Source organism: Capricornis sumatraensis, chromosome 16 (assembly GCF_032405125.1).
Source record: "Capricornis sumatraensis isolate serow.1 chromosome 16, serow.2, whole genome shotgun sequence".
NCBI lineage: Eukaryota > Metazoa > Chordata > Mammalia > Artiodactyla > Bovidae > Capricornis > Capricornis sumatraensis.
This window is the reverse complement of record NC_091084.1, coordinates 82,249,622-82,271,083: the sequence shown is the minus strand read 5'-3', so window position 1 is coordinate 82,271,083 and position 21,462 is coordinate 82,249,622. Positions and strand designations below refer to the sequence as shown.

General features: G+C 53.5%; 1 protein-coding gene across 1 annotated transcript in view; it reads right to left on the bottom strand.

Moving 5' to 3' along the window:
- Window positions 1-3,354: 3,354 nt before the first annotated feature.
- The window catches only part of DTX4 (deltex E3 ubiquitin ligase 4), a 37,792-nt gene continuing 19,684 nt past the window's right edge, over window positions 3,355-21,462 (bottom strand). Inside the window, exons 5-9 of the mRNA XM_068989092.1 lie at window positions 21,181-21,242; window positions 19,740-19,892; window positions 16,199-16,360; window positions 9,116-9,205; window positions 3,355-3,588 (exon numbers count right to left, since the gene is read on the bottom strand). Coding sequence (XP_068845193.1) covers window positions 3,355-3,588; window positions 9,116-9,205; window positions 16,199-16,360; window positions 19,740-19,892; window positions 21,181-21,242 — 701 coding nt within the window. The remainder of the gene's footprint in view (window positions 3,589-9,115; window positions 9,206-16,198; window positions 16,361-19,739; window positions 19,893-21,180; window positions 21,243-21,462) is intronic.

Sequence of the window (21,462 nt, the reverse complement as noted above, 5' to 3'; positions counted from 1 at the left end):
CGATGTCCACTCACAGAGCAACACCAAGAACTTCAGAACACACGTTACAGTGATTTACAACAGGACAGTCACCCGCTCTCCCCCAGAACCACCCCCCCGCCCCGCCGCCCCCCATCAATGCCAGGGACCACAGACCAGGAAAAGAGGACAGGGCCCTCCCTTGTACCACACAGGACCTCCCCCTCAACCATCCCATGCCCACAACACCAGGACGCGCATGGGACCAGGCGTGAAACCACAGAGAAGTCCAGGCTTCCCAAAAGGGGGATGAAAACAAAGGCAACTACTTACACACACACACACACACACACACGATCCACCTTTCACACACACACACACACACACGATCCCCCTAACACACACACACACACACACACACACACACACACACACACGATCCACCTTTCACACACACACACACACACACACACACGATCCCCCTTACACACACACACACACACACACACACACACACACACACACACACACACACACGATCCACCTTTCAAGGGATGAGCACTAACAGGGTTTGTCTCCAGTCCCACGTGTCCTCCCCGGAGACTCAGGAGGGGAGAAATGAGGCTGCTGGTGTTGACGATGAGAGGGCGGGCGTGGGATTCCCTGCATGGGGCAGGGAACACAGCAGGGCTTCCGGCGGGAGGACTTCCTGCGTCCGAGTGATGGATGCACAGGACCTCTGCCGGCGGGGGTTCTCGCCCAACCCAGGGCTGTACCTTTTCAGGTTGGCATGAGAGAGAGGGCAGAGGCATGCCCCTGCCACCCCCTTTGCCTGGCACAGTGTTAGAAGGGACATGAACAGTTCCTTCTGCCCAGAAAGTCCCACTAGAAGAGCAGCAGATGAGGTAGCCCCTACGGGCATCTTGGGAAGAGACACAGGCCGTCAGTACTCTCAGCATCCTGAGGGGTAGGCTGGAAGGTGTGAAGACGACTCTCAGAGAGGTGCCGCCTGCCTGCCTTTCCCTGCAGCCTCTTCTCTCTGCCCTGGGCCCGGCTCCTTCTCCACCCGCACCTTCTTCTGCCCGACCCAGGGAAATCAGTCTCTCCGCACGGCCCTCTGCCAGTTACCACCCTCCCTTCTTTCACCACCTCTCGCCACACCGCTCTGTCTACCCGCCGGCTCCGGGTCTGTTTTCTCGTTCCTGTGGGTGAGGAGCCCGGAGGAGCCTGGACCAAGGATGCTGAAGGAGGGTGGGGGTGTAGCCGGGCTTATGATGAGGCCTGTCTCTGGCACAGGGTGGCCCGGCAACGGGCATGGGCTGACGTCAAACGCTAAGGGAGGGCGAGAGCCCTTCTCCCGCTGAGTTCGGATGTTTCCTTGCCGGCTGCGGCAGGAAACTGCCCCGTGGTGCGGTGGGCTGGGGGCCAGTCTCCTGGTCTGCTGGTGAGGTGAAGGACTAATGGGTGAGACTGGACGGCCTCCTGCCAGAGCGCCCTTCGCTGGAGCTAACTAATATTCCCAAAGCAACTTGGCAACTAACACTTTCACGCCTTCTGCCACGTGGAAGAGGAGGACGAGCTCAGCACCAGTGCCTCCCCTCCTCAGAATGTCTGCAGGCCTGAGAGCAGGACACTCAGAGCCGACCCTTGGAAAAGCTTGGCTGCCGCTTCTTACTTCAGTACCGCGTCTGAAGGCTTTTCCATTTTTCCAGCATCGAAAACCTTCCAAATACTATGAAATATATGTGCATATATATATATATATATATATATATATATATATATATATGTCAGACCCCCAGACACGAGGTATATAAATTCAAATTAGGATCCAGAGCAACTTCCCCCAAACACGGAGTTCAGAGAATCCACTTTCAAAGGGGGCAGAATTGGGGTTCCCTTCTTCATCCCCGTCTCTCCTCCCTGACCCCCAACTGTCTCCTTCATGGGAGCCGAAGGGAATGTGGGGGACAGGCAGGGTCTTGGGCCACAACCCTGACACAGGTTGGACTGGACCCCAAGGTGGTCCCAACCCTGCTGGGAAAGGGCTAGAGGCTCCCTCATGTGCTGGGCCAGCCTGTCATTGCAGAGGAAGATGAGGGTCCCCGCACACCTCCAGGCCCATTAGACAACGTGCATGGAGACCCGCTGAGGTCCTCGTGGACCAGCTCAGATCCCACCTTGCGAGAGATATACAAAGGGGCCCGTCCACCCCCCGCCCTACACCCCGCCCCCCTCCGCCCTTCCCCCCCCCCCCCCCCAAGCACAGCCCTGTCTCGGTCTGGGTTCATGTTGATTAGGGGACGGGTGTCAGACAGTGAGGCACACCAACGAACCGCTGCCTGGCTGTTTCAGTCCCATCAGAACTGGGGTCTGACAGTTTGCAGAACCAGAGTGTGAGATCACGATGGGACCCTCTGCCAACCTGGCCAAGCGGCAGAGCCTGGTCCCGCGCGGTGCACTCGTGCATGCACGCGCACACAAACACACACACACACACACACACACACACACACACGTCCACGGATGGGATGGAGCCCAGCCTGGGCTCCACTCACAGTGACTGGATGAATCACACGGAATCTTTGAGCTGGTCTGGGATGAGTTGGAAGAGTTGGGCTCCTCTCCCTGAGGACTAATTCAGATGCTAAGTGGGACGCAGGCTCTGGCCTGATCAGAGAGGGGCGGGAGACATCGCGCCCCAGAGAGGAATCCCAGAGTTCCTCCGTCTGCATAAGAGAATCAGATGCCTCTTTGGACAGGGCAGAGGGGTGAGCGGGAGGCGGGAGCAGCCAGGACCGCGATGGGAGCTGAGATGCTCCCGGAAGCCCTCGCTGCCCTCGCCCCCTCTTGGTGAGAAGCACTTCCTCCCTGTACATCGAGGCATTGGTTGCCGATGCCGCAGCGGTTCACTCCTCTGCCTCTCAGGCTTGCACAGTGAGAGCGCCGCACCTCCGGGGGATGAGAGAAAAGTAGAAACCCCGCTTTCCAAGCAGAGTGGAAGCAGCGAGAAGCCAGCCACGGCGGGCGCCCCTGGCTTCACAAGGCCAGGGTAAGAGGTGCCCGTCCCCCACGCGTGCTGACAGTGCCCCCTGCTGGGGGCTGGGGGTGGTGTGAGGGGAGGAGTCCCTGCCTGCCCAGCACCGGCGCTCCACGGGAACAGGCGAGGGCGGCCCTCTCCCCGTCCCGAGGCCCCTGCGTGTTGGATGAGGTTTGTGAATGACATCCCCTTATTCACTCTGGCTCCCCGCTGTGGCCGGAAGGATGGGAGATGGAGACGGCACAAGGGGCTCGGGAGGGCACGGCACCAACTTCCACCCTGACTCTCCCTCCTTCCTGCCCTGTGGTTCCCACACCCCTGCCACCCCAAAGCCCCATCCACCCCCCTCCCCCAGCTCAGTCCTTCTCCTGGGCAGCGCTGTCCTCGGAAATGCCCTGGGCGGCCAGCTCGGCCAGCACGTTATCCAGGTAGTTGGCATCTGGGTAGCCGTGGCCAGTGAGGTTAGAGCCGAACTCTGTCTTGTGATGGACTTCATTCCAGATGACGGTGTCTGACTCGCCCGTGGTGCTGGACGTCCCGATGGCGAAGATAAGGCGGCGGTCCCAGGCCACGAGAAGCAGCTTCAGGACCTGAGAGAAAACAGGGGAGATCAGTGCCAGACAGGCTGTGCTGGTCAAAGGCCATCCGCAGGGAGAACGCCTCCCCTGCCCTGGGGTCCCAGCCCTGCCCGCACGACAGTGCTCCAAGAGGCACAGGGAATGGGCAGGAGCTGGGAAGTGGGCTCAAGGACCTGGCAGGTTCAGTCTTGACTCTGTCACGGACAAACTGTGTGGCTTTGGGCAAGTTACATGACCTCTCTGAGCTTCCAGTGGTACCACTTACCCCCAAAGGTTGTGAGCGTCTTAGGGGGCCTCACATGCAGAGTGCTTTCACAGCAGTGCCTGGTATATCCACTCAACTAATGTTAGGGCCCAGCATCTCGCATGCTAAGTCGCTTCAGTTGCGTCCAGCTCTTTGTGATCCCATGGACCATAGGCCACCAGACTCCTCTGTCCATGGGATTCTCCAGGCAAGAATACTGGAGTGGGCTGCCATTTCATGCTCCATGGGAGCTTCCCGACCAGGGATCGGACTCACATCTCTTACATCTCCTGCGCTAGGTAGGTTCTTTACTGCGAGCACCACCTGGGAAACCAGCATCATAGCTGCATTTTAAAAGCTGGGATCTAGGAATCTGAGGCTCTTAGGGGCAATCTGAGACCTTCTGAGCCATGCCCACCGCCACCAGCGCCAGAGTGTGGCCTTAGCTGACTCGCAGCTGACGCTGTGCAGTGCTTCTCCAGGGCCATGGTAGGCATGTCTGACCTCTTCCAGGCCATTTCACAGTTAGTTTTTCATCCGGTCCTCATATCCACCTTTGGCTGTGAGGCTCAGATGGGAAATCTAGCCCCAGGTCTGGCAGGTGCTATCATTACCTCTGAGTTATGGGTGAGGCTCAGAGAGGTGTGAGGACGTGCAGAATGTTCCAATTCAGCTACACTGAAAAACAGTCTTGGCTGAGGAGGACAAATGCCTGACACCCTGACCAGTGTGAAGAAGGCACCTGATAAAAATGCATTGGGTTCAAAACTGAACGGCTGTAAACAGGGTGTGAACTGGAGGTGAGGAAACTTCATGGTGATCCGACTGGCAGGGGCTTCCTAGTGGCTCCGAGGTAAAGAATCCGCCTGCCAGTGCAGGTGATGTGGGTTTGATTCCTGAGCTGGGAAGATCCCACAGGCCTCAGAGCTCATGAGCCACGACAATTAGGAGCTGCGACTGCTGAGACCTTGTGCCCCAACGACTGCAGCGACGGAAGCTCTTGCACCCCAGCGCCCATGCCCTGCAACAAGAGAAGGCACTGCAGCGAGAGGAAAGTCTGTGTGGTGAAGAGCCGGCTTGAAGACCCAGCACAGAAAGAAAGAAAGAAAGAAAGAAAGGGCTGGAAGATGCTGAAGCTAACAGCCACCGCTTCCCGGCCGCTTACTGGCTGAGTGCCAGGCTCTGGTCCACCTAATGGTCCTAAGCCAGGCTCTGGGTCACCTGATGGTCCTAACAGCTGGCTACGACAGGATGCTCATTGTCCCTTCTCCACGGAAGAAGAGAGCAGATGTGTCTGGGTCATGCAGCTCGAAAGTGCCAGAGCGGGCCCGGACTCAGGACTGCCTGCCTTTACACTCTGGTCTCGGGCATGACTCTGCTGACCCGCAGGTGGGCATCAGGATAGATTTCACGGAGGGGATGTTTGTGAGCTGAGTCGCAGAGAGTGGGGAGGATTTGAGGTGTACGCATAGAGAAGAATGTACAGGCGCAGGAAAGACATATGGTCCAAGGCATAGGTCACTGCACACCGGGCATTTCACAAAATGCTTATTGTTATTGCTGGTTAGTTGTTAACCTGCATCCGGCTCTTTGGTGACCCCATGGACTGCAGCCCAGCCTGGCTCCTCTGTCCATGGAATTTCCCAAGCAAGAACACTGGAGTAGATTGCCATTTCCTTTTCCAGGGAATCGTCCCAATCCAGGGATCAAACCCACATCTCCTGCCTTGGCCGGTGGGTTCTTTACCATGAAGCCACCAAGGGAGCCTTTCACGAATGCCGTATGTGCTAGTGGCTCAGCTGTGTGCTACTCGGCGACTCCTTGACTGTAGCCGCCAGGCTTCTCTGCCCATGGGATCCTCCAGGCAAGGATACTGGAGTGGGTTGCCGTTCCTCCTCCAGGGGACCTTCCCGACCCAGGGATTGAACCCAGGTCTCCCGCACTGCAGGCAGATTCTTCACAAATGTGAAGAAACTCTTCACAAAAAAGAATTCTTCATTTAACTCTGACAACATCCTGCCCACAGAGCTAGAAATAATCCCACTCTTTCAGAGATTAGCAGACTGACACTTAAATCAACCTCATGTCCATTTCCCACATGCGCTAAACGGCAGGACTAGGATCCGAAGCCAGGCTGGTCTGGCTTCAAAGCTTACACTCTATCAACTCGCTCTGCAAAGGAACCCAGGGTGAGGGTCTGAGAACAGCAAGCATGGGGGGTTAAAGGCGAGGAGCTGGTGGGAAGAGAAGATTCAGACCCAAACTGTGGGAGGTCCTGTCTACTGAACTGAGAAAGCTGTCCTTGTAAGGAAAGCCATCCTAGCAGTTTTGCGTTGTTTTCTCTCACTTTATTTCTGTTAAACGAAGGAGACTGACATGAGAAACTGTTTTAGAATCACTGTTCTGGTGACAGTAACTAGTTTGGAGGATTAGGAAAAGATTCAAGTGGTTCAGAGGGCAGTGCAGGGATAAGTGTGTGTCTCAGGGCTATGTTCATGCACCCGACGTGGTTCCAGGGATACAGAGCACAGCAAGTCCCCGAGATATGAGTGAGTTCTGTTCCGATAGCGCATCCATAAGTCCAATGCATTTGTAAGTGCAACCCAACTAACACAACAGCTGTACAGTACTATACCATAATGTCAGCTTATAATACTTTCACACAAATATTACATAAAAAACAAACAAAAAATAAGGAAAACATTTTTAATCTTATAGTACAGTACCTCAGGTGTGAGAGTTGGACTATAAAGAAAGCTGAGTGCCAAGGAATTGATGCTTTTTAACTGTGGTGTTGGGGAAGACTCTTGAGAGTCCCTTGGACTGCAAAGAGATCTAACCAGTCCATCCTAAAGGAAATCAGGGCTGAGTGTTCATTGGAAGGACTGATGTTGAAGCTGAAACTCCAATACTCCAGCTACCTGATGTGAAGAACTGACTCATTGGAAAAGACTCTGATGCTTCGAAAGATTGAAGGTAGGAGAAGGGGACGACAGAGGATGAGATGGTTGGATGGCATCATCGACTCAATGGACATGAGTTTGAGTAAACTCCGGGCATTGGTGACGGACAGGGAGGCTTGGCATGCTGTGGTCCATGGGGTGGCAAAGAGTCGGACCCAACTGAGCAACTGAACGGAACTGAACAGCACCCTGAAAAGCATAGTATGACAGCTGGCACACAGAGGCCGGCATCGAGTGGACAGGCAAGAAGAGTCCCTGATTAGAGGTGGGAGAGGACGTGGGAGGTGGTGGAGCTGAGGGACCATCAGCAACAGGAGATGGGGGGCGAGCTGCAGCGTCACTCACGCCTGATGCTGGTGGAACCCACACTCGCATCTTGGAAAGTTCATAACTTGAAGGTTCCCATGTAGGGGACTTAGTGTATGTCATTGACACAAAGAAGGAGGTCTGGTGGAGAAACAGCTCTTGGCAAGGGGATTCACGTTTTAACCACAGGACTTGATGGTGGCTGCAGGTCTCGGGTGTAGAGACTTGCTGGCTCTGGGCAAACGGGTACCAGGACTGCCCCTGACGACTAATCTGGGGACACTGCACTGGGTACCTCCTCAGGATGACGTGGTTGACTTTCTTGTTGTCCCAGACTCTCCGCTTCTCCAGTTGTGAGTGACTGTAGGCCCGCTTTTTGCCAAGGAGCCTCCTGGTAAGCAGGACACCAGCTCCTGGTCTGGCTTGCTCGTGACTTGCGGAAGCCTATGAAAGGGGCGGGGCTTCCCTGGTGGTGCAGATGGTAAAGAATCTGCTTCCCAATGCAGAAGATGTGGGTTCAATCCCTGGGTTGGGAAGATCCCCTGGAGGAGGAAATGGCAACCCACTCCAGTATTCTTGCCTGGGAAATTCCATGGACAGAGGAGGCTGGCAGGCTATAGTCCACAGGGTCACATCTTAGAGTCGGACACAACTTAGCATCTGCACAGCAGGAGCAGAAGTGACAAGCTTCAGGGGGAAGCTCTGATGGGATTGCAGAATCCACTCGGATTCTCTCTTGGTCCTCTGCCCATTCCACGGGGAAGGAATGGACCTGGGAAGAAAATCTCTTTCCCCCTGAATTTTAGAACCAGATCCTTGAAAGCTGACCCACAGCAGCCACTGAGCCATAGTCAGTAACACACAAACTGTATGAGAAATAAACGCTAGCTGGAGGAAACCACCGAGATTTAGAGGCTGTTTGTTACGTGCCATGACCTAGAGAGCTAACCAAGACGCACCTCTTGGCCAATAAATCAATAGTTCTTTTCGCTTTTGAGATCAGGAAAGGTTTTTAAAAACCTAGCGATTTTTCTGGGCTTATCCACAGAAAAAATGAACATGAAGTTGTAATTCTAACTTTCAAGTTCATAGAACCACTGAAGCCTCCCCCGGAATCACTAGGAATCCAGAAACCCAGAGACTTTTCCCTCTGCTCTTTTGGGGAAAGTCAAAGTATTCACTGACTGAGTCCCTGGTGGCTCAATGGTAAAGAATCTGCCTGCCAATGCCAGCAACTTGGGTTCGATCCGTGGGTCAAGAAGATCCCCCGGAGAAGGAAATGGCAACCCACTCCAGTATTCTTGCCTGGGAAATCCCACGGACAGAGGAGGCTGGTGGGCTATAGTCCATGGGGTCACAAAAAGTCAGCCATGACTTAGCAACTAAATAACAACAAAAATCTTCATTACAGAAAACATTAAAATGCCACAGATTAAGATCCCTGCCCAGAGCGGTGCTTCCCAAGCACTCAGGTGCTGTCAGGCCCCCTGAGATCCAGTTAAATGAAGTAGTTCTAAGGCCCTGTATTTACATCGAGCTCCCAGGTGTTGCTACTGCTGCTCTTCCCAGGACCTGCCAGTAAGCAGCAAAGCTCTAGAGGAGGAACCTAAAATAGATGAATTATTGCCCGTAAAATCCAGGGGAGAAAAGAGCTAAAAGTCCAGCCCCCATCGTCCTACAAAAGCGAAACTGTAATCACATCTCTTCACTCCTCTAGCTAACTCCACTACGACTTGGGCCCTTTTTTTTTTTGGACCCAGACCATTTGTAAAGTCTTTATTGAACCTGTTACAATATTGCTTCTGTTTTCACTTTGTGATTTGACTGCAAGGCGTCAGGGATCTTAGTTCCCCGACCAGGAGCCACACCTGCACCCTTGCGTGAGAAGGCAGAGTTTTGACGCTGGACCATCAGGGAAGTCTCTCTATGGCACTTGATTTCACAGGCATGTAGAGCTGAGAGACCGGGCCCTGCTCAGCACCACTGCGAGCAGGGCTGGGGCCGGGGCGCCGACGCCTGCCCTCACCTTTCTCCCCTTCTCGCTGTCCGGGAGGTAGCAATGTCGAGGGAAGCCACGGGCGCTGAAGCTTTTCCCAGGATTTGGGTGTTCCGGCCCCTGAAAGCAGCAAAAAGAGAGCAGACAGCATTGTTTAAAGTTCTTCAGATAAGGGTTGTGATTGATCCAAAAACTGATGGACCCAAATATTATCCATATAATAATAGCCATCGAGTCTAGACAGAGAACAGACCCAAGGAGCGATGGGGTGGTGGTTTAACGCATACTGGGGTCCTTGGGCCCGGGTCAGGACTCAGAGCGGGGGCCTCCCAGCTGTGTGAGCCAGAGCTGCCATCTCCGAGGCTGTCGGTGTCCCGGCCCTCAAGGAGGGAAGACGTGCAATGCTCGCCTCGTAGGACGCGAGGTTAGGGGAGCCTGGCACACTCTCAGAGCCCAGGAGCTGTTTATATCATCTTGGTCAGCATCTCCTCTGGCTCTTTTGTTTCACAAAAGAGGAGAACTGCAGCCCCAGAGGTTAAATGACTTCCGGAACATTAACGGTTTTGCCAGAACCTCAGCCCAGGTTTCCTGGCTTGCACTCTGGATTGTTTAACCGCTGAACCGCTCAGAATGACCCAAGTGCTTCCGAGCTCTGAGCCAAGAGCCGAGAGATCAGAATGATGTGAATGGCTCTCGGGGATTTTCTCCTTGGTCCTCATGGGTGTCAGTCTGTTTCCTTATTGAACAATAAGTCTTGGCATCTGCATGACTAAAAATCTCCTAAGATCTCAACTGTTACCACCCAGCATCCCTGTGAAGCAAGCCGTCACAGGCCACCAGGTGGGAAAGAAACTGAAGCGGAGTTTAGCCAAAAGCCAGTGCTCCTAATCAGGGTTAGAACAATCTACAGGCCCGTCTGAGAAGCTCATGAAAAATGAAGGATTTCCTCCCAGTGTCAATACACATATTTCTCCCCTACACACACGTGCTTGTGTATCATTTCTGAGCAGCCCGGCCCCTCCTCAGAGGGTATGAAACCCTGTTTTAAAATCCCTTCTCGACGAAGCCAATAGAATATGGAAGATTCCACACCGCTCCGGGCACAAGCTGTCACACAGGAGACCAGCAACCATCTCCCGGCTGAACAAACGAATGAGTGAGCAAATGGGTGGTAACCAAACTTCGAGAAAACAGATTTCCCATTTTCCCTTACGATACACGACAGCTCCAAAACAATTCAAAAATTATGTGATTAAAGCAAAAATGAATCCCATGGTTCAGACTGTCTGTGATTCTGCAAACTGAGCAGCAGGAGTCCAGTGAGGCCTCAGGGAAGGAGAAATTACAGGGATCGGAGAGAGACAGCAGTGTCTTCTGGGAGACACGGGACTGGAAGTTTGTGAATTTGATGTTCATGTGAAAACACACTGACAAGATTCCCGCAGCCAAGGCTGTTTCTAAGCCAGGCTGGATGACTGGTGGCCGATTCTGACTGCGGCTCTGCTCCCCTCTCCCGCCCAGGACTTGTCTGTCGTGTGGCCAGTGCAGAATCCTGCCTCGCACCAGCTACGCTCAGCAGTCACAACTTGCCCTGGGCCTCCTCACAGCTTCTCCCCCAGAGAATCATCTCCTGCAGGCAAGGCAGAGCTTACAGGTCCTCACTTTGCACAACAGCCCAAGCCCACTGGCCCTTGGAGTCTCCAGGGATGGACGTGGCGTGGAGGATATAGCCACTGACTCTCGGGGGAGGCCTGTGGACCGGCTGCCAGGACAGCGCCCTTCGACACAAGCCTGGGCTTTCCTGGGGGAGCCGTGGCGCCTACAGGGGCGGCAGGTGGGTGCCTCTGGACCCTTGTGCGGGCTCTCCACCCTCTGGTCCTGAAGCCTGGAAAAACACCGCATCCTCCCAAGTGGTTTCCCCACCCCAAACCTTGCCCCCTGCGGTCTGTCCTGCTTCTCACCAAGGCCACGGGCTATTTCTTGGGATTTCCATATTGCCATTCATTTCCCCATCAGCCCCCTCGGCAGCCCTAGAGTCACCCCTGAAGTCTCCTTTGTCCTCACATCCAGCTGCGTTGCCCTGGTCCAGAGTCCTCCTGGGGTCACTGCCGGAAGCAGCGGTCCCCTAACTGGGTGGTGACGTCATCTCGACTCTTTGGCCAGACTGGCTTTGCTAAAGCATCATCCCAACCATGTGACCTCCCACGATCCTAGCCACCCGCCCAACGACCTTCAAGGACCAGCCGTGCCCCCGGCCTGTCAAGCAGAGTCCGAGGTCCCCAGCCCAGCGGTCAGGGCCTCCCCAGACCAGGTCGCTGTCTCCACCCCCTGCCTGCTCCCTCCTCCTCCCCATCACTCGGGCAACTCGACCCAAAGCAGACTTCTTTACGGGCCTCCTACAGCCCTCCGGTCTCTCCTCCAAATCTCCGCTGTGCCCGCCAGCCAAAACATGTTCTCCTTTACGGTCGCCAGGGGGAAGGGGTGGAGGGAAGGGCTAGTTAGGGAGTCCGGGATGGACATGCACACACAGCACGTGCAGCTCTGTGCAATGTTCTGTGGCGGCCTGGACGGGAGGGGAGAAAGGATACATGTACACGCACGGCTGAGCCCCTGCGCTGCTCACCTGCAACATCACAGCACTGTTAATCGGCTGTATCCCGGTGTGGGCTTCCCTCGTGGCTCATCTGGTAGAGAGTCCACCTGCAACCCAGGGAGACCTGGGTTCGATCCCTGGGTTGGGAAGATCCCCTGGAGAAGGGAAAGGCTACCTACTCCAGCATTCTGGCCTGGAGAACTCCATGGATAGTCCATGGGGTCGCAAAGAGTTGGACAGGACAGAGTAACTTTCACTTTCACTTTCTATATCCCAGTATAAACTAAAAAGTCAAAGAAATAACAAAACACTAAAAACTTTCTCTTCCATTTCTTCAGCTTTGCTCTACTACCGAAGGCTCTGCCCTAGAAAGGCTCCTCTGACTCTCCCAGACAGACAGGCAGGCATAGGCCCCCTTCCTTGCCCTGACAAGTAGGATACTCAAAAATGATGGGGCCCAGGTACTGAGCACCTTGGTCCTGTGCCCGGGACCCTCATATGCACACACAAACATTATCACCCATCTTTACAAAACCCCTGCATATTGGCTTCATGGTTGTGCAGATAAAGAAACACGGCTCAGGAGAGTCCAGGGGTCAAGGTCCAAAATCCCTTGCAAAGGAGGAAGTCACCCGAGGATCAGAACCCAGGCCCATCAGAGGCTGAAGGCCTTCTCTTGCCCCTGTGCGTTTTCCACCCTGCTTCCCACGGCTTGTGCCAGTGGTGCACGTCAGTTTTCACTCTAGAGCTTACTGACATGCACTTATTTCTTCTTGACTAGTTGCTAATTCCTGCAAAGGAGAGCCGTGGTTTTCACCCAGCTCTTCTGCAGGCTGTTGCGTTTCCCCGTTTTGTTTCTTCCCAGTGCCACTAGAATGGGGACTTCGCAGGCGTAAAGACTGTGTCTCTGTCACCCACCCTTCTCCCTCTAGCCCCTGGTGTGGCCTAGAGTTGACGCTCAGGTATTTGTAAATGAAAGATAAAAGGGAGGAAGGCAAGGAGGAAGGAGGAGGGGAGGGAAAACTAACAAATATTGGGTAAATAAAGGGATCCAGGGAGCCCCCTCGAACGTTTAGAAAAAGCTTCCGTGTCGGAAGGAAGGGCCATTTGTATCTGTTCTTCAGCCGCTCAGTCATGTCCTACTCTTTACGACCCCGTGGACTGTGGCCCGCCAAGCTCCTCTGTCCATGGGATTCTTGAACACTGGAGTGGGTTGCCATTTCCTTCTCCAGGGGATCTTCCTGGACCAGGAATCAAACCCACATCTCCTGCATTAGCAGGCGGAATCTTTAAGCCACCTGGAAAACCCCACGTTTGTATTTACTGCCTGGGAAATTGTTCAGTTTCTTCCTATGGGCTCTCTTAAGAAGAATCACAAGAAGAAAGACACGCCCACAAAAGTCAAAGACTATCAATTTACACACGCAAATACCGCCTGACCAAAAAGATTCCACTTCTAGAAAATTACTCTATGGAGATACTCACAGGCGTGAGAGGTTATTCATTATGGCATTATTTGTTAAAGCAAAAGGTTGGGAACAATCCATACGCCCATCACAAGGAGACTGCTGAATACAAATTATGGCCCTTTATACAAGGGATGATTATGCAAAGCTAAGCAAGAATGCGGAAGTTCTCTTTCTATGGCCATGGGAAGATCTACAGACTGTATTGTGCATTGAAAATACAGCTTGCAGAACAATGTGGCTGATACGTCACCCTTTGCGTGAAGCTGGGAGGAGTGGAAGAAGTCTTTGTTGCAAATGCACAAAGGACCCTGGAAGGTGCGCAAGAAAGTCAGGATAGGGGTGGCGAGGGGGAGGGGGAGGCTGCGTGGAGGGGCCCCAGAGTGGGAAGGAGACTGTCCACAGCGCAACATCGTCTTAGCAGCGCAGGCTGCTCTCACAGAATGACAGCAAAAACAACAGAAATTCATTTTTCACAGTTCCTGGGGCTGGGGAGTTTAAGACCAAGGTGTGGGCAGACTCAGTGTCTGATGAGACTCTACCATGCAAATTGCTTGCTTTCACAGGTTCACAGCTGGAGATGAAGAGGCCCTAAGAGGAATTATACCTTCAGCCTCATCTCGCGCTGGTTTAGATGATATTTAAAAAGACTTGGGACCTAGATTTTAAAGTGCGTGCTGGAGCCCTTCCCTAGCAGTCCTGGGGCTGCTCTGCACTACCAAAGCAGGGGACCTGAGTTCGATCCCTGGTCAGGGAACCAGATCCCACATCAGGGAGCTAGATCCCACATGCCACAAGAAAGACCCAGAGCAGCCAAATAAACAAATAAACACTTTAAAAAAAATGAATGAAAGTGGGTGCTGGACTGTGTGAAGAATTTGAGGACTACTGGGATGTGAGAGTTGGACTGTGAAGAAGGCTGAGCGCCGAACAATTGATGCTTTTGAACTGTGGTGTTGGAGAAGACTCTTGAGAGTCCCTTGGACTGCAAGGAGATCCAACCAGTCCATTCTAAAGGAGATCAGTCCTGGGTGTTCTTTGGAAGGACTGATGCTAAAGATGAAACTCCAGTAGTTTGGCCACCTCATGCGAAGAGTTGACTCATTGGAAAAGACTCTGATGCTGGGAGGGATTGGGGGCAGGAGGAGAAGGGGACGACAGAGGATGAGACGGCTGGATGGCATACTGACTCGATGGACGTGAGTCTGAGTGAACTCCGGGAGTTGGTGATGGACAGGGAGGCCTGGCGTGCTGCGATTTATGGGGTCGCAAAGAGTCAGACACGACTGAGCAACTGAACTGAACTGAACTGGGACAGAATGAATGTATTTTGTGGGTAGGAAGGACCCACAAATTTTCAGAGGCCAGGGGCAAAAAGCTATAATTGAAAGTCTGGGTTCCCACCAAAATTAATATGCTGAAATATCACCCCCAATGTGATGGTATTAGGAGGTGGGAGTGTTCACGGTGGGTGATTAGGTGAAGCCATTATGAAGGGGGTCGTGTGTGTGTGTGTGTGTGTGTGTGTGTGTGTGTGTGAGTTGCTCAGTTGTGTCCGATTCTTTGCGACTCATGGACTGTAGCCCACCAGACTCCTCTGTCCATGGGATTCTCCAGGCAAGAAGACTGGACTGGGATGCTGTTTCCTTCGCTGATGAACAGGGTTAGCACCCTTATAAAGCAGACACTAGACAGCCCCTCACACTGCTGTCACGTTAGGACACAGTGAGAGGATGGTCTACAAACCAGGAAGAGGGTTTCACCAGACCCTGAGTCTGCCAGCACTTTGATCTTGAACGTCTCAGCCTCCACAAGTATGACAAGTAAATTTCTGTTGTTTAAAACGGAGAGATTGGGACTGACATACATGCACCACTATATATAAAACAGGAAACTAATAAAGGACTGCTGTATAGCATAGGGAACCCCACTCAGCACTCGGTAATGACCTCTATGGGAGAAGAATTTAAAAAAGAGTGGATATGTGTCTATATGTATAACTGCAACCATGAAATTAAAAGACGCTTACTCCTTGGAAGGAAAGTTATGGCCAACCTAGACAGCATATTAAAAAGCAGAGACATCATTTTTGTCAACAAAGGTCCATCTAGTCAAAGCTACGGTTTTTCCAGTAGTCATGTATGGATGTGACAGTTGGACCATAAAGAAGGCTGAGTGCCAAAGAATTGATGCTTTTGAACTGTGCTGTTGGAGAAGACTCTTGAGAGTCCCTTGGACACCAAGGAGATCCAACCAGTTCATCCTAAAGGAGATCAGTCCTGGCTGTTTATTGGAAGGACTGATGTTGAAGCTGAGACTCCAATACTTTGGCCACCTCATGCGAAGAGTTGACTTATTTGAAAAAACCCTGATGCTGGGAAAGATTGAGGGCAGGAGGAGAAGGGGATGACAGAGGATGAGATGGTTGGATGGCATCACCAACTCAATGGACATGAGTTTGAGTAAACTCCGGGGGTTGGTGATGGGCAGGGAGGCCTGGCGTGCTCTGGTTCATTGGGTCACAAAGAGTCGGACACGACTGAGCGACTGAACAATAGCCGCAACTGAATCCCTTTGCTGTACAACAGAACGTGGGAAACCAACTGTACTCCAATAATTTTTTTTAAAAGTGTGTGTTTTTGTTCTCTTTAAAAATTTTATATCGGTGCGTGCGTGCTGAGTCACCTCAGTCACGTCTGACTCTTTGTGACCCCCGGGACTGCAGCCCACCAGGCTCCTCTGTCCATGGGATTCTCCAGGCAAGGATACTGGAGTGGGGTGCCGTGCCCTCCTCCAGGGCATCTTCCCAACCCAGGGATCAAGCCAGGGTCTCCTGTGGCTCCTACACTACAGGCAGATTCTCCACTGCCGAGCCCCAGGGAATAGCTGATCAACCATGTTGTGTGAACTTCAGGTGCACAGAAAGATGGGTTAGACATGAACACATTCTGTGGTTTCCCTTGGTTACAGCAGCCTGAGTGACTAAAGACAAACACTGACCTGCGAACATTTAAATATGAAGTCATGAAAGCCAGTGGCCAAGGGCGGGCTGACCTGGATGCCGGGGGGGATGCTGTAGATGATCCGGATGGTTCTGCAGTCCGGGTGGCCAGGCAGGGAGTGAGGGATGACATGGTACTCCATCTTCCCTGGAGGCTGGGTGCCCGTCTTCACCCCGTAAATGGTCTTACAGGTCGGACACTGCAAACTCCCATCCTGAAGAGACAAGGCCCGAACTTCCAGTGTGGGAAACAGATTTGGTCAGGACCACCCCACCCAACCCCAAAAGCTACCAGAGATAAAGGGCTGGTGTGTTAGTCACCCTGTCGTGTCCGACTCTTTGCGACCCCAGGGACAGTAGCCTGCCAGGTTCCTCTGTCCATGGGATTCTCCAGGCAAGAAGACAAATGGGTTGCCATGCCCTTCTCCAGGGGATCTTCCTGATCCAGGGATGGAACCTGGGTTTCCTGCATTGCAGGCAGATTCTGCACTGTCTGAGTCACCAGGGAAGCCCCAAGAAGTTGGGGTCAGGGGCAAAATGCACCCACACCAGTACTAAATCTTAGCTGCTCCCCTGCCTGCTATCAGGGCCACTGAAAGGTGAAGTTTTCTCCAAAGCAACAGGAGGAACACTCCATACCAGCCCCGGGCTCCATGCTCAGGGACATATAAGAAAGACCTCATCCTTAAGAGGGAGAAGGAAATGGCAACCCACTCCAGTGTTCTTGCCTGGAGAATCCCAGGGACGGGGGAGCCTGGTGGGCTGCCGTCTATGGGGTCGCACAGAGTCGGACACGACTGAAGCGACTTAGCAGCAGCAGCAGCATCCTTAAGAAGGGGACCAGGATTTACCCTGCTTATCAGGGCTCTGGGGGGCTCCCCGGGTGACTGAGCGACTAGCACCTCCACTTTGAGGGTTCTGTTGGGGCAATGGCAGGGGACTCTGGATTCAGCGAGGTGAGGAGTCCTGGTTTCACAGCAGGACCTCGTGAAGTGCTGTCTGGGGGGAGAGCCTGGACAGTAAACCCTATTCCCAGGCTTGAAAACAGACAGGGGGTGCAGAGGAGCCCGTGAGTGGGCAGGGAGTGACGTGTGTACAAAGTGCCGTCACGCAGCTGGGACCAGAGCTCTCCAGGACATCCGGGTCTCCTCGGGGAAGACTGGGACCCGCTGCAGGGCTATTTAAGGACGCTTCCACCCCAACTCCACTCATTGAAAGAAACAGCTTGCATTCAGCTTGTGTTCGTGTGATCAAAGGGTGGGAAGCCAAGGTCAGGGTTCCACTCTCTGCTCCGGTCTCAACTTGCTTCATGACCTTGGATGAATCACCCCGTTTCTCTCTGGGCCCTTTTCACTGCTTTTAAAGAAAATAAAAAAGGCATACTTCAAAGTGTAAGTGCAAAAGAGGATAAAAGATCGTGTCCGCACCCTTTTCGAAGCACCATGGAAATAAACGCAAAGGTATGAGATTATTCTTATACGCAGTTATCAAAAGGAGAACAAAGGTGCTAAGAAACCCCTTTAAATCCAAAATAACCTCTTCAGAGGCCGAGTCCCAGTGAAACTTTTTATTGTAGGGTCAGGAAATTGAGCAGGGAATCACGGGATCCAGACACACAGCGTCCATCAATAACTGAGCTCTCTGAGACACAGAAAGATCCCAACATCGGCACTTTGGGAATTTCAACCATAGGGCCACATTAGGATGAAGGGAAAAAAATAGTCACAGTACAAAGGAGGTGTCAATTTGAATAAAAAGGGTTGAAAGTGTTAGTCACTCAGTCACGTTGGACTCCTTGTGACCCTACAGAAAGCAGCCTGCTGGGCTCCTTTGTCCATTGAGGGTTCTCCAGGCAAGGATACTGGAGTGTAGCCTTTCCCTCCTCCAGGGAATCTTCCCAACCCAGGGATCGAACCCGGGTTTCCTGCATTGCAGGCAGATTCCTTACCGTCTGAGCCACCGGGGAGCCCCTTTCCCTTTTTCTTCACACTTTCAGCATGTTAGGAAGTAGGGATTGTTCTATCTCCATTTTCCAGATAGGAAATGAAATCTCAGAGAGATTGAAAATCTTGCTGCCCGCACTCATTGGCCCCTCAGCCAAGGTTTGCGCTTGGGTAGGCCGCCTTTGCTATTTTCCCCCAGCAGGATAAGGACAGGGCGGCCCCTGAAGGCCAGACATACTTTTGGATGAATAAATGGCAGGAGGATATCACAAAAATCCCAGACCCTGCTGCAGTCCCAGCTGGGCCTGGAGAAATGAGAATTCGGAATCCCATAGACAGGGTCAAGGTGACCCAGGCCTGGGACAGAACATGAGAAACGCCAAGGGCTTTAGGCGCTGGTGGCTCAGATGGTAAAGTGTCTGTCTACAATTCGGGAGACCTGGGTTCAATCCCTGGTTTGGGAAGATCTCCTGGAGAAGGAAATGGCAACCCACTCCAGTAGTCTTGCCTGGAAAATCCCATGGATGGAGGAGCCTGGTAGGCTACAGTCCATGGGGTCGCAAAGAGTTGGATACGACTAAGCGACTTCGCTTTCATTTTAGGCGTGGTCCGGAGAGACTCATCATCTGAGGACACACCCAGGTTCCTGGAAACCAGCTCTAACAGGGGACTGCTGCTCCACTATCAATGGTGGGTAAGACAGGATCACACAGCCCTCCCCTCCAACAGCGGACCTTAAGGGCCTTCCAGCCATCCTTTGACAAAACCTTTAGTGCTTTTGAAAGGACAATGAAAGGTGCCAGAGACCATGAATGTAACTGAAAAGCACCAGGCCTGGGAGGAGGAAGGGTGCCTGGGGAGTCCTGTGCCAGCACGAACGGACACTCACCACGGGCTCATCATTGCAGAAAACTCCCTTCCAAACCTCAGGGACAGACGTCTACACCTCAGACCACCACGCAGTGTAGACACTGGGAGGAGTTGGGTTGGTTGTTGTTGTTGTTTAGCCATTCAGTCCTGTCCAACTCTTTTGCGACCCCGTGGACTGTAGCCCACCAGGCTCCTCTGTCCATGGGATTATCTCAGCAAGAATACTAGAGTGGGCTGCCATTATCCTTCTCCAGGGGATCTTCCTGACCCAGGGATAAAGCTTGAGTCTCCTGTATTGGCAGGCAGATTCCTTCCTGCTGAGCCACCAGGGAAGCTCTGGGAAGCTAGGCAGCATAGCCCAGAAGGAAGGTGCAGACAGATTTTGCCAGCATAGTAATTTTGGGGAAAAGTGATCAGGCTGAGAACAACCAAGCTCATCACTCCTGCTCCTCCTGGGTACCCCTGTTTGCAAGCTCAGTCACTTCAGTCATGTCTGACTCTTTGCGACCCTAAGGCCCTTAGCCCGGCAGACTCCCCTGTCCATGGGACTCTCCAGGCAAGAATACTAGAGTGGTTGCCATGCCCTCCTCCAGGGGATCTTCCCCACCCAGGGATTAAACCCGTGTCTCCTGCATTGCAGGTGGATTCTTCACCGTTGAGCCACCAGGGAAGCCTGGGGGTGCCTCTAAGACCCCCCGAAGCCCCTGGGTGCCACTCCAATAAGGCCTCCAGGCTTGGGTGCTGCCTGGGAGGCGGTGGCATGCCCTGAGCTGGCACCCACCTTGTTGCCGTTGTTGTACATGGCCACCAAGCAATAGACGTGGTAGACGTGGCCGCACCGGGACAGCTTGCCCACCAGGTCCGGCTTGACCGTGGGCTGGGGGCCCTTGTAGCCGGACGGGGCCGTGAGACGCTCCATGCAGATGGTGCAATCCTGGGGGCGGAAAAGGGGGCAGAGGAGAGACAGTCAGCCCCACTCGGCCTGAGCACAGCGCCTCCACGGGCTGCTACTGCTGCTCCTCCAGAAAGGGGGCAGAGGAGAGAGACCGTCAGCCCCACTCGGCCTGAGGCCCCACTCGGCCTGGGGCCCACAGCGCCTCCACGGGATTCCAGCGTGATCTCAGCGGCCAAGCGGGCTGCTACTACTGCTCCTCCAGAAAGCCCACAGACTGCGGAACATGTGCTTCTGAGAATCTAGACAGAATTCTGCTTCCTTGGCACAGCAGAGTAACTCTTGAACTAATACCTGATGGTGATACATGTTAATTTAGGCTGCCAAAAAGAATGATAGCCCCTCCTTGGGGGCTGTGACTGTCCTTCCGTGGGATCCCTCAGTGGTCTGTGGAGGAAACCAACACTTGCTGATTTGACCCACTGACCATTTGCTTATTTAAGTGGGACGTTTCTAAAGGAACTGTATTTGAAGTGCTCTGGAGAGGCTGCAGCGTGTCTCAACATCTGGGGCTGGATGACTCTTTGCTGAGGACTTCCCTGCTGGTCCGGTGGATCACAATCCACCTGCTGATGAAGGGGACACGGGTTTGACCCCTGGTCCGGAATGATCCCATACGCCGCAGGGCAGCTAAGCCCGCACACGGCAACTTCTGAAGCCCTGAGTTCCAGAGCCTGTGGTCTAGAACAAAGGAGGAGGCAGCAGAGAACGAGACGCCAGATGGGCTGCATCGCCAACTCAGTGGACACGACTCCGAGCAAACTCCGGGAGAGAGTGGAGGACAGGGGAGCCTGGCAGGCTGCCGTCCACGTGGCCGCAGAGAGTCAGGCCTGACTCAGCAACTGAACAAGAACAGTTCTTCGCTGCAGGCGCTGTCCCAGGCCTTCCTGAGGAAGGTGGTGGTTTAGCAGCACCTTTGGCCTTGGCCTGCTGGATGCCACCAGCGTCTCCTCCTCTCTCCAGTTCTGTAAAATCACCTCTGGTTGAGAATCTCTGATCACCATCAAGCCCATTTTTAAGTCGGTTCCCATAGCTTATCACACCACTTTGCTTAAATTCACAGTAAGGCAGTTGAGCATCAGTCAGCGGTTTGCTGAACAGGCAGGTGTGAGAAGTGAAGCCACAGCTGTGGTCTAGGACATCCAGTCTGACCAGCTCTGCGTCGGTCGCGACCCAGAAAGCAGCGCCGGCCGCCTCCTGCAGAAAACTGGCCGGGGAGATGACTGAGGGGCAGGGAGGGTGAACCCCGCCCCACCGGCCCTGGACTCACCTCGTCTGGCGGATGCCGCACTTTCTGCAGATACTTCTTCAGCACTTCTTCTGGGGTTTTCCCTGTGGGGACAGGATGATCAGGGCGCCACCAAGACAAGCTGGACATGCCAGAGAGGGGGGCGATGTTAGGCAGGCTCAGAGCTTTCAGAAAAGACGAGGAACCATCGCGCAGTTGGGCTTAAGGATGGAAAGGGGACACGGGGGGGACGCGGGGGCCAGTTAGTCTGAGTCGGGGGGTGTTAACGTTCGCCTCATCTCCTGCCATCACCTCCCTGACACC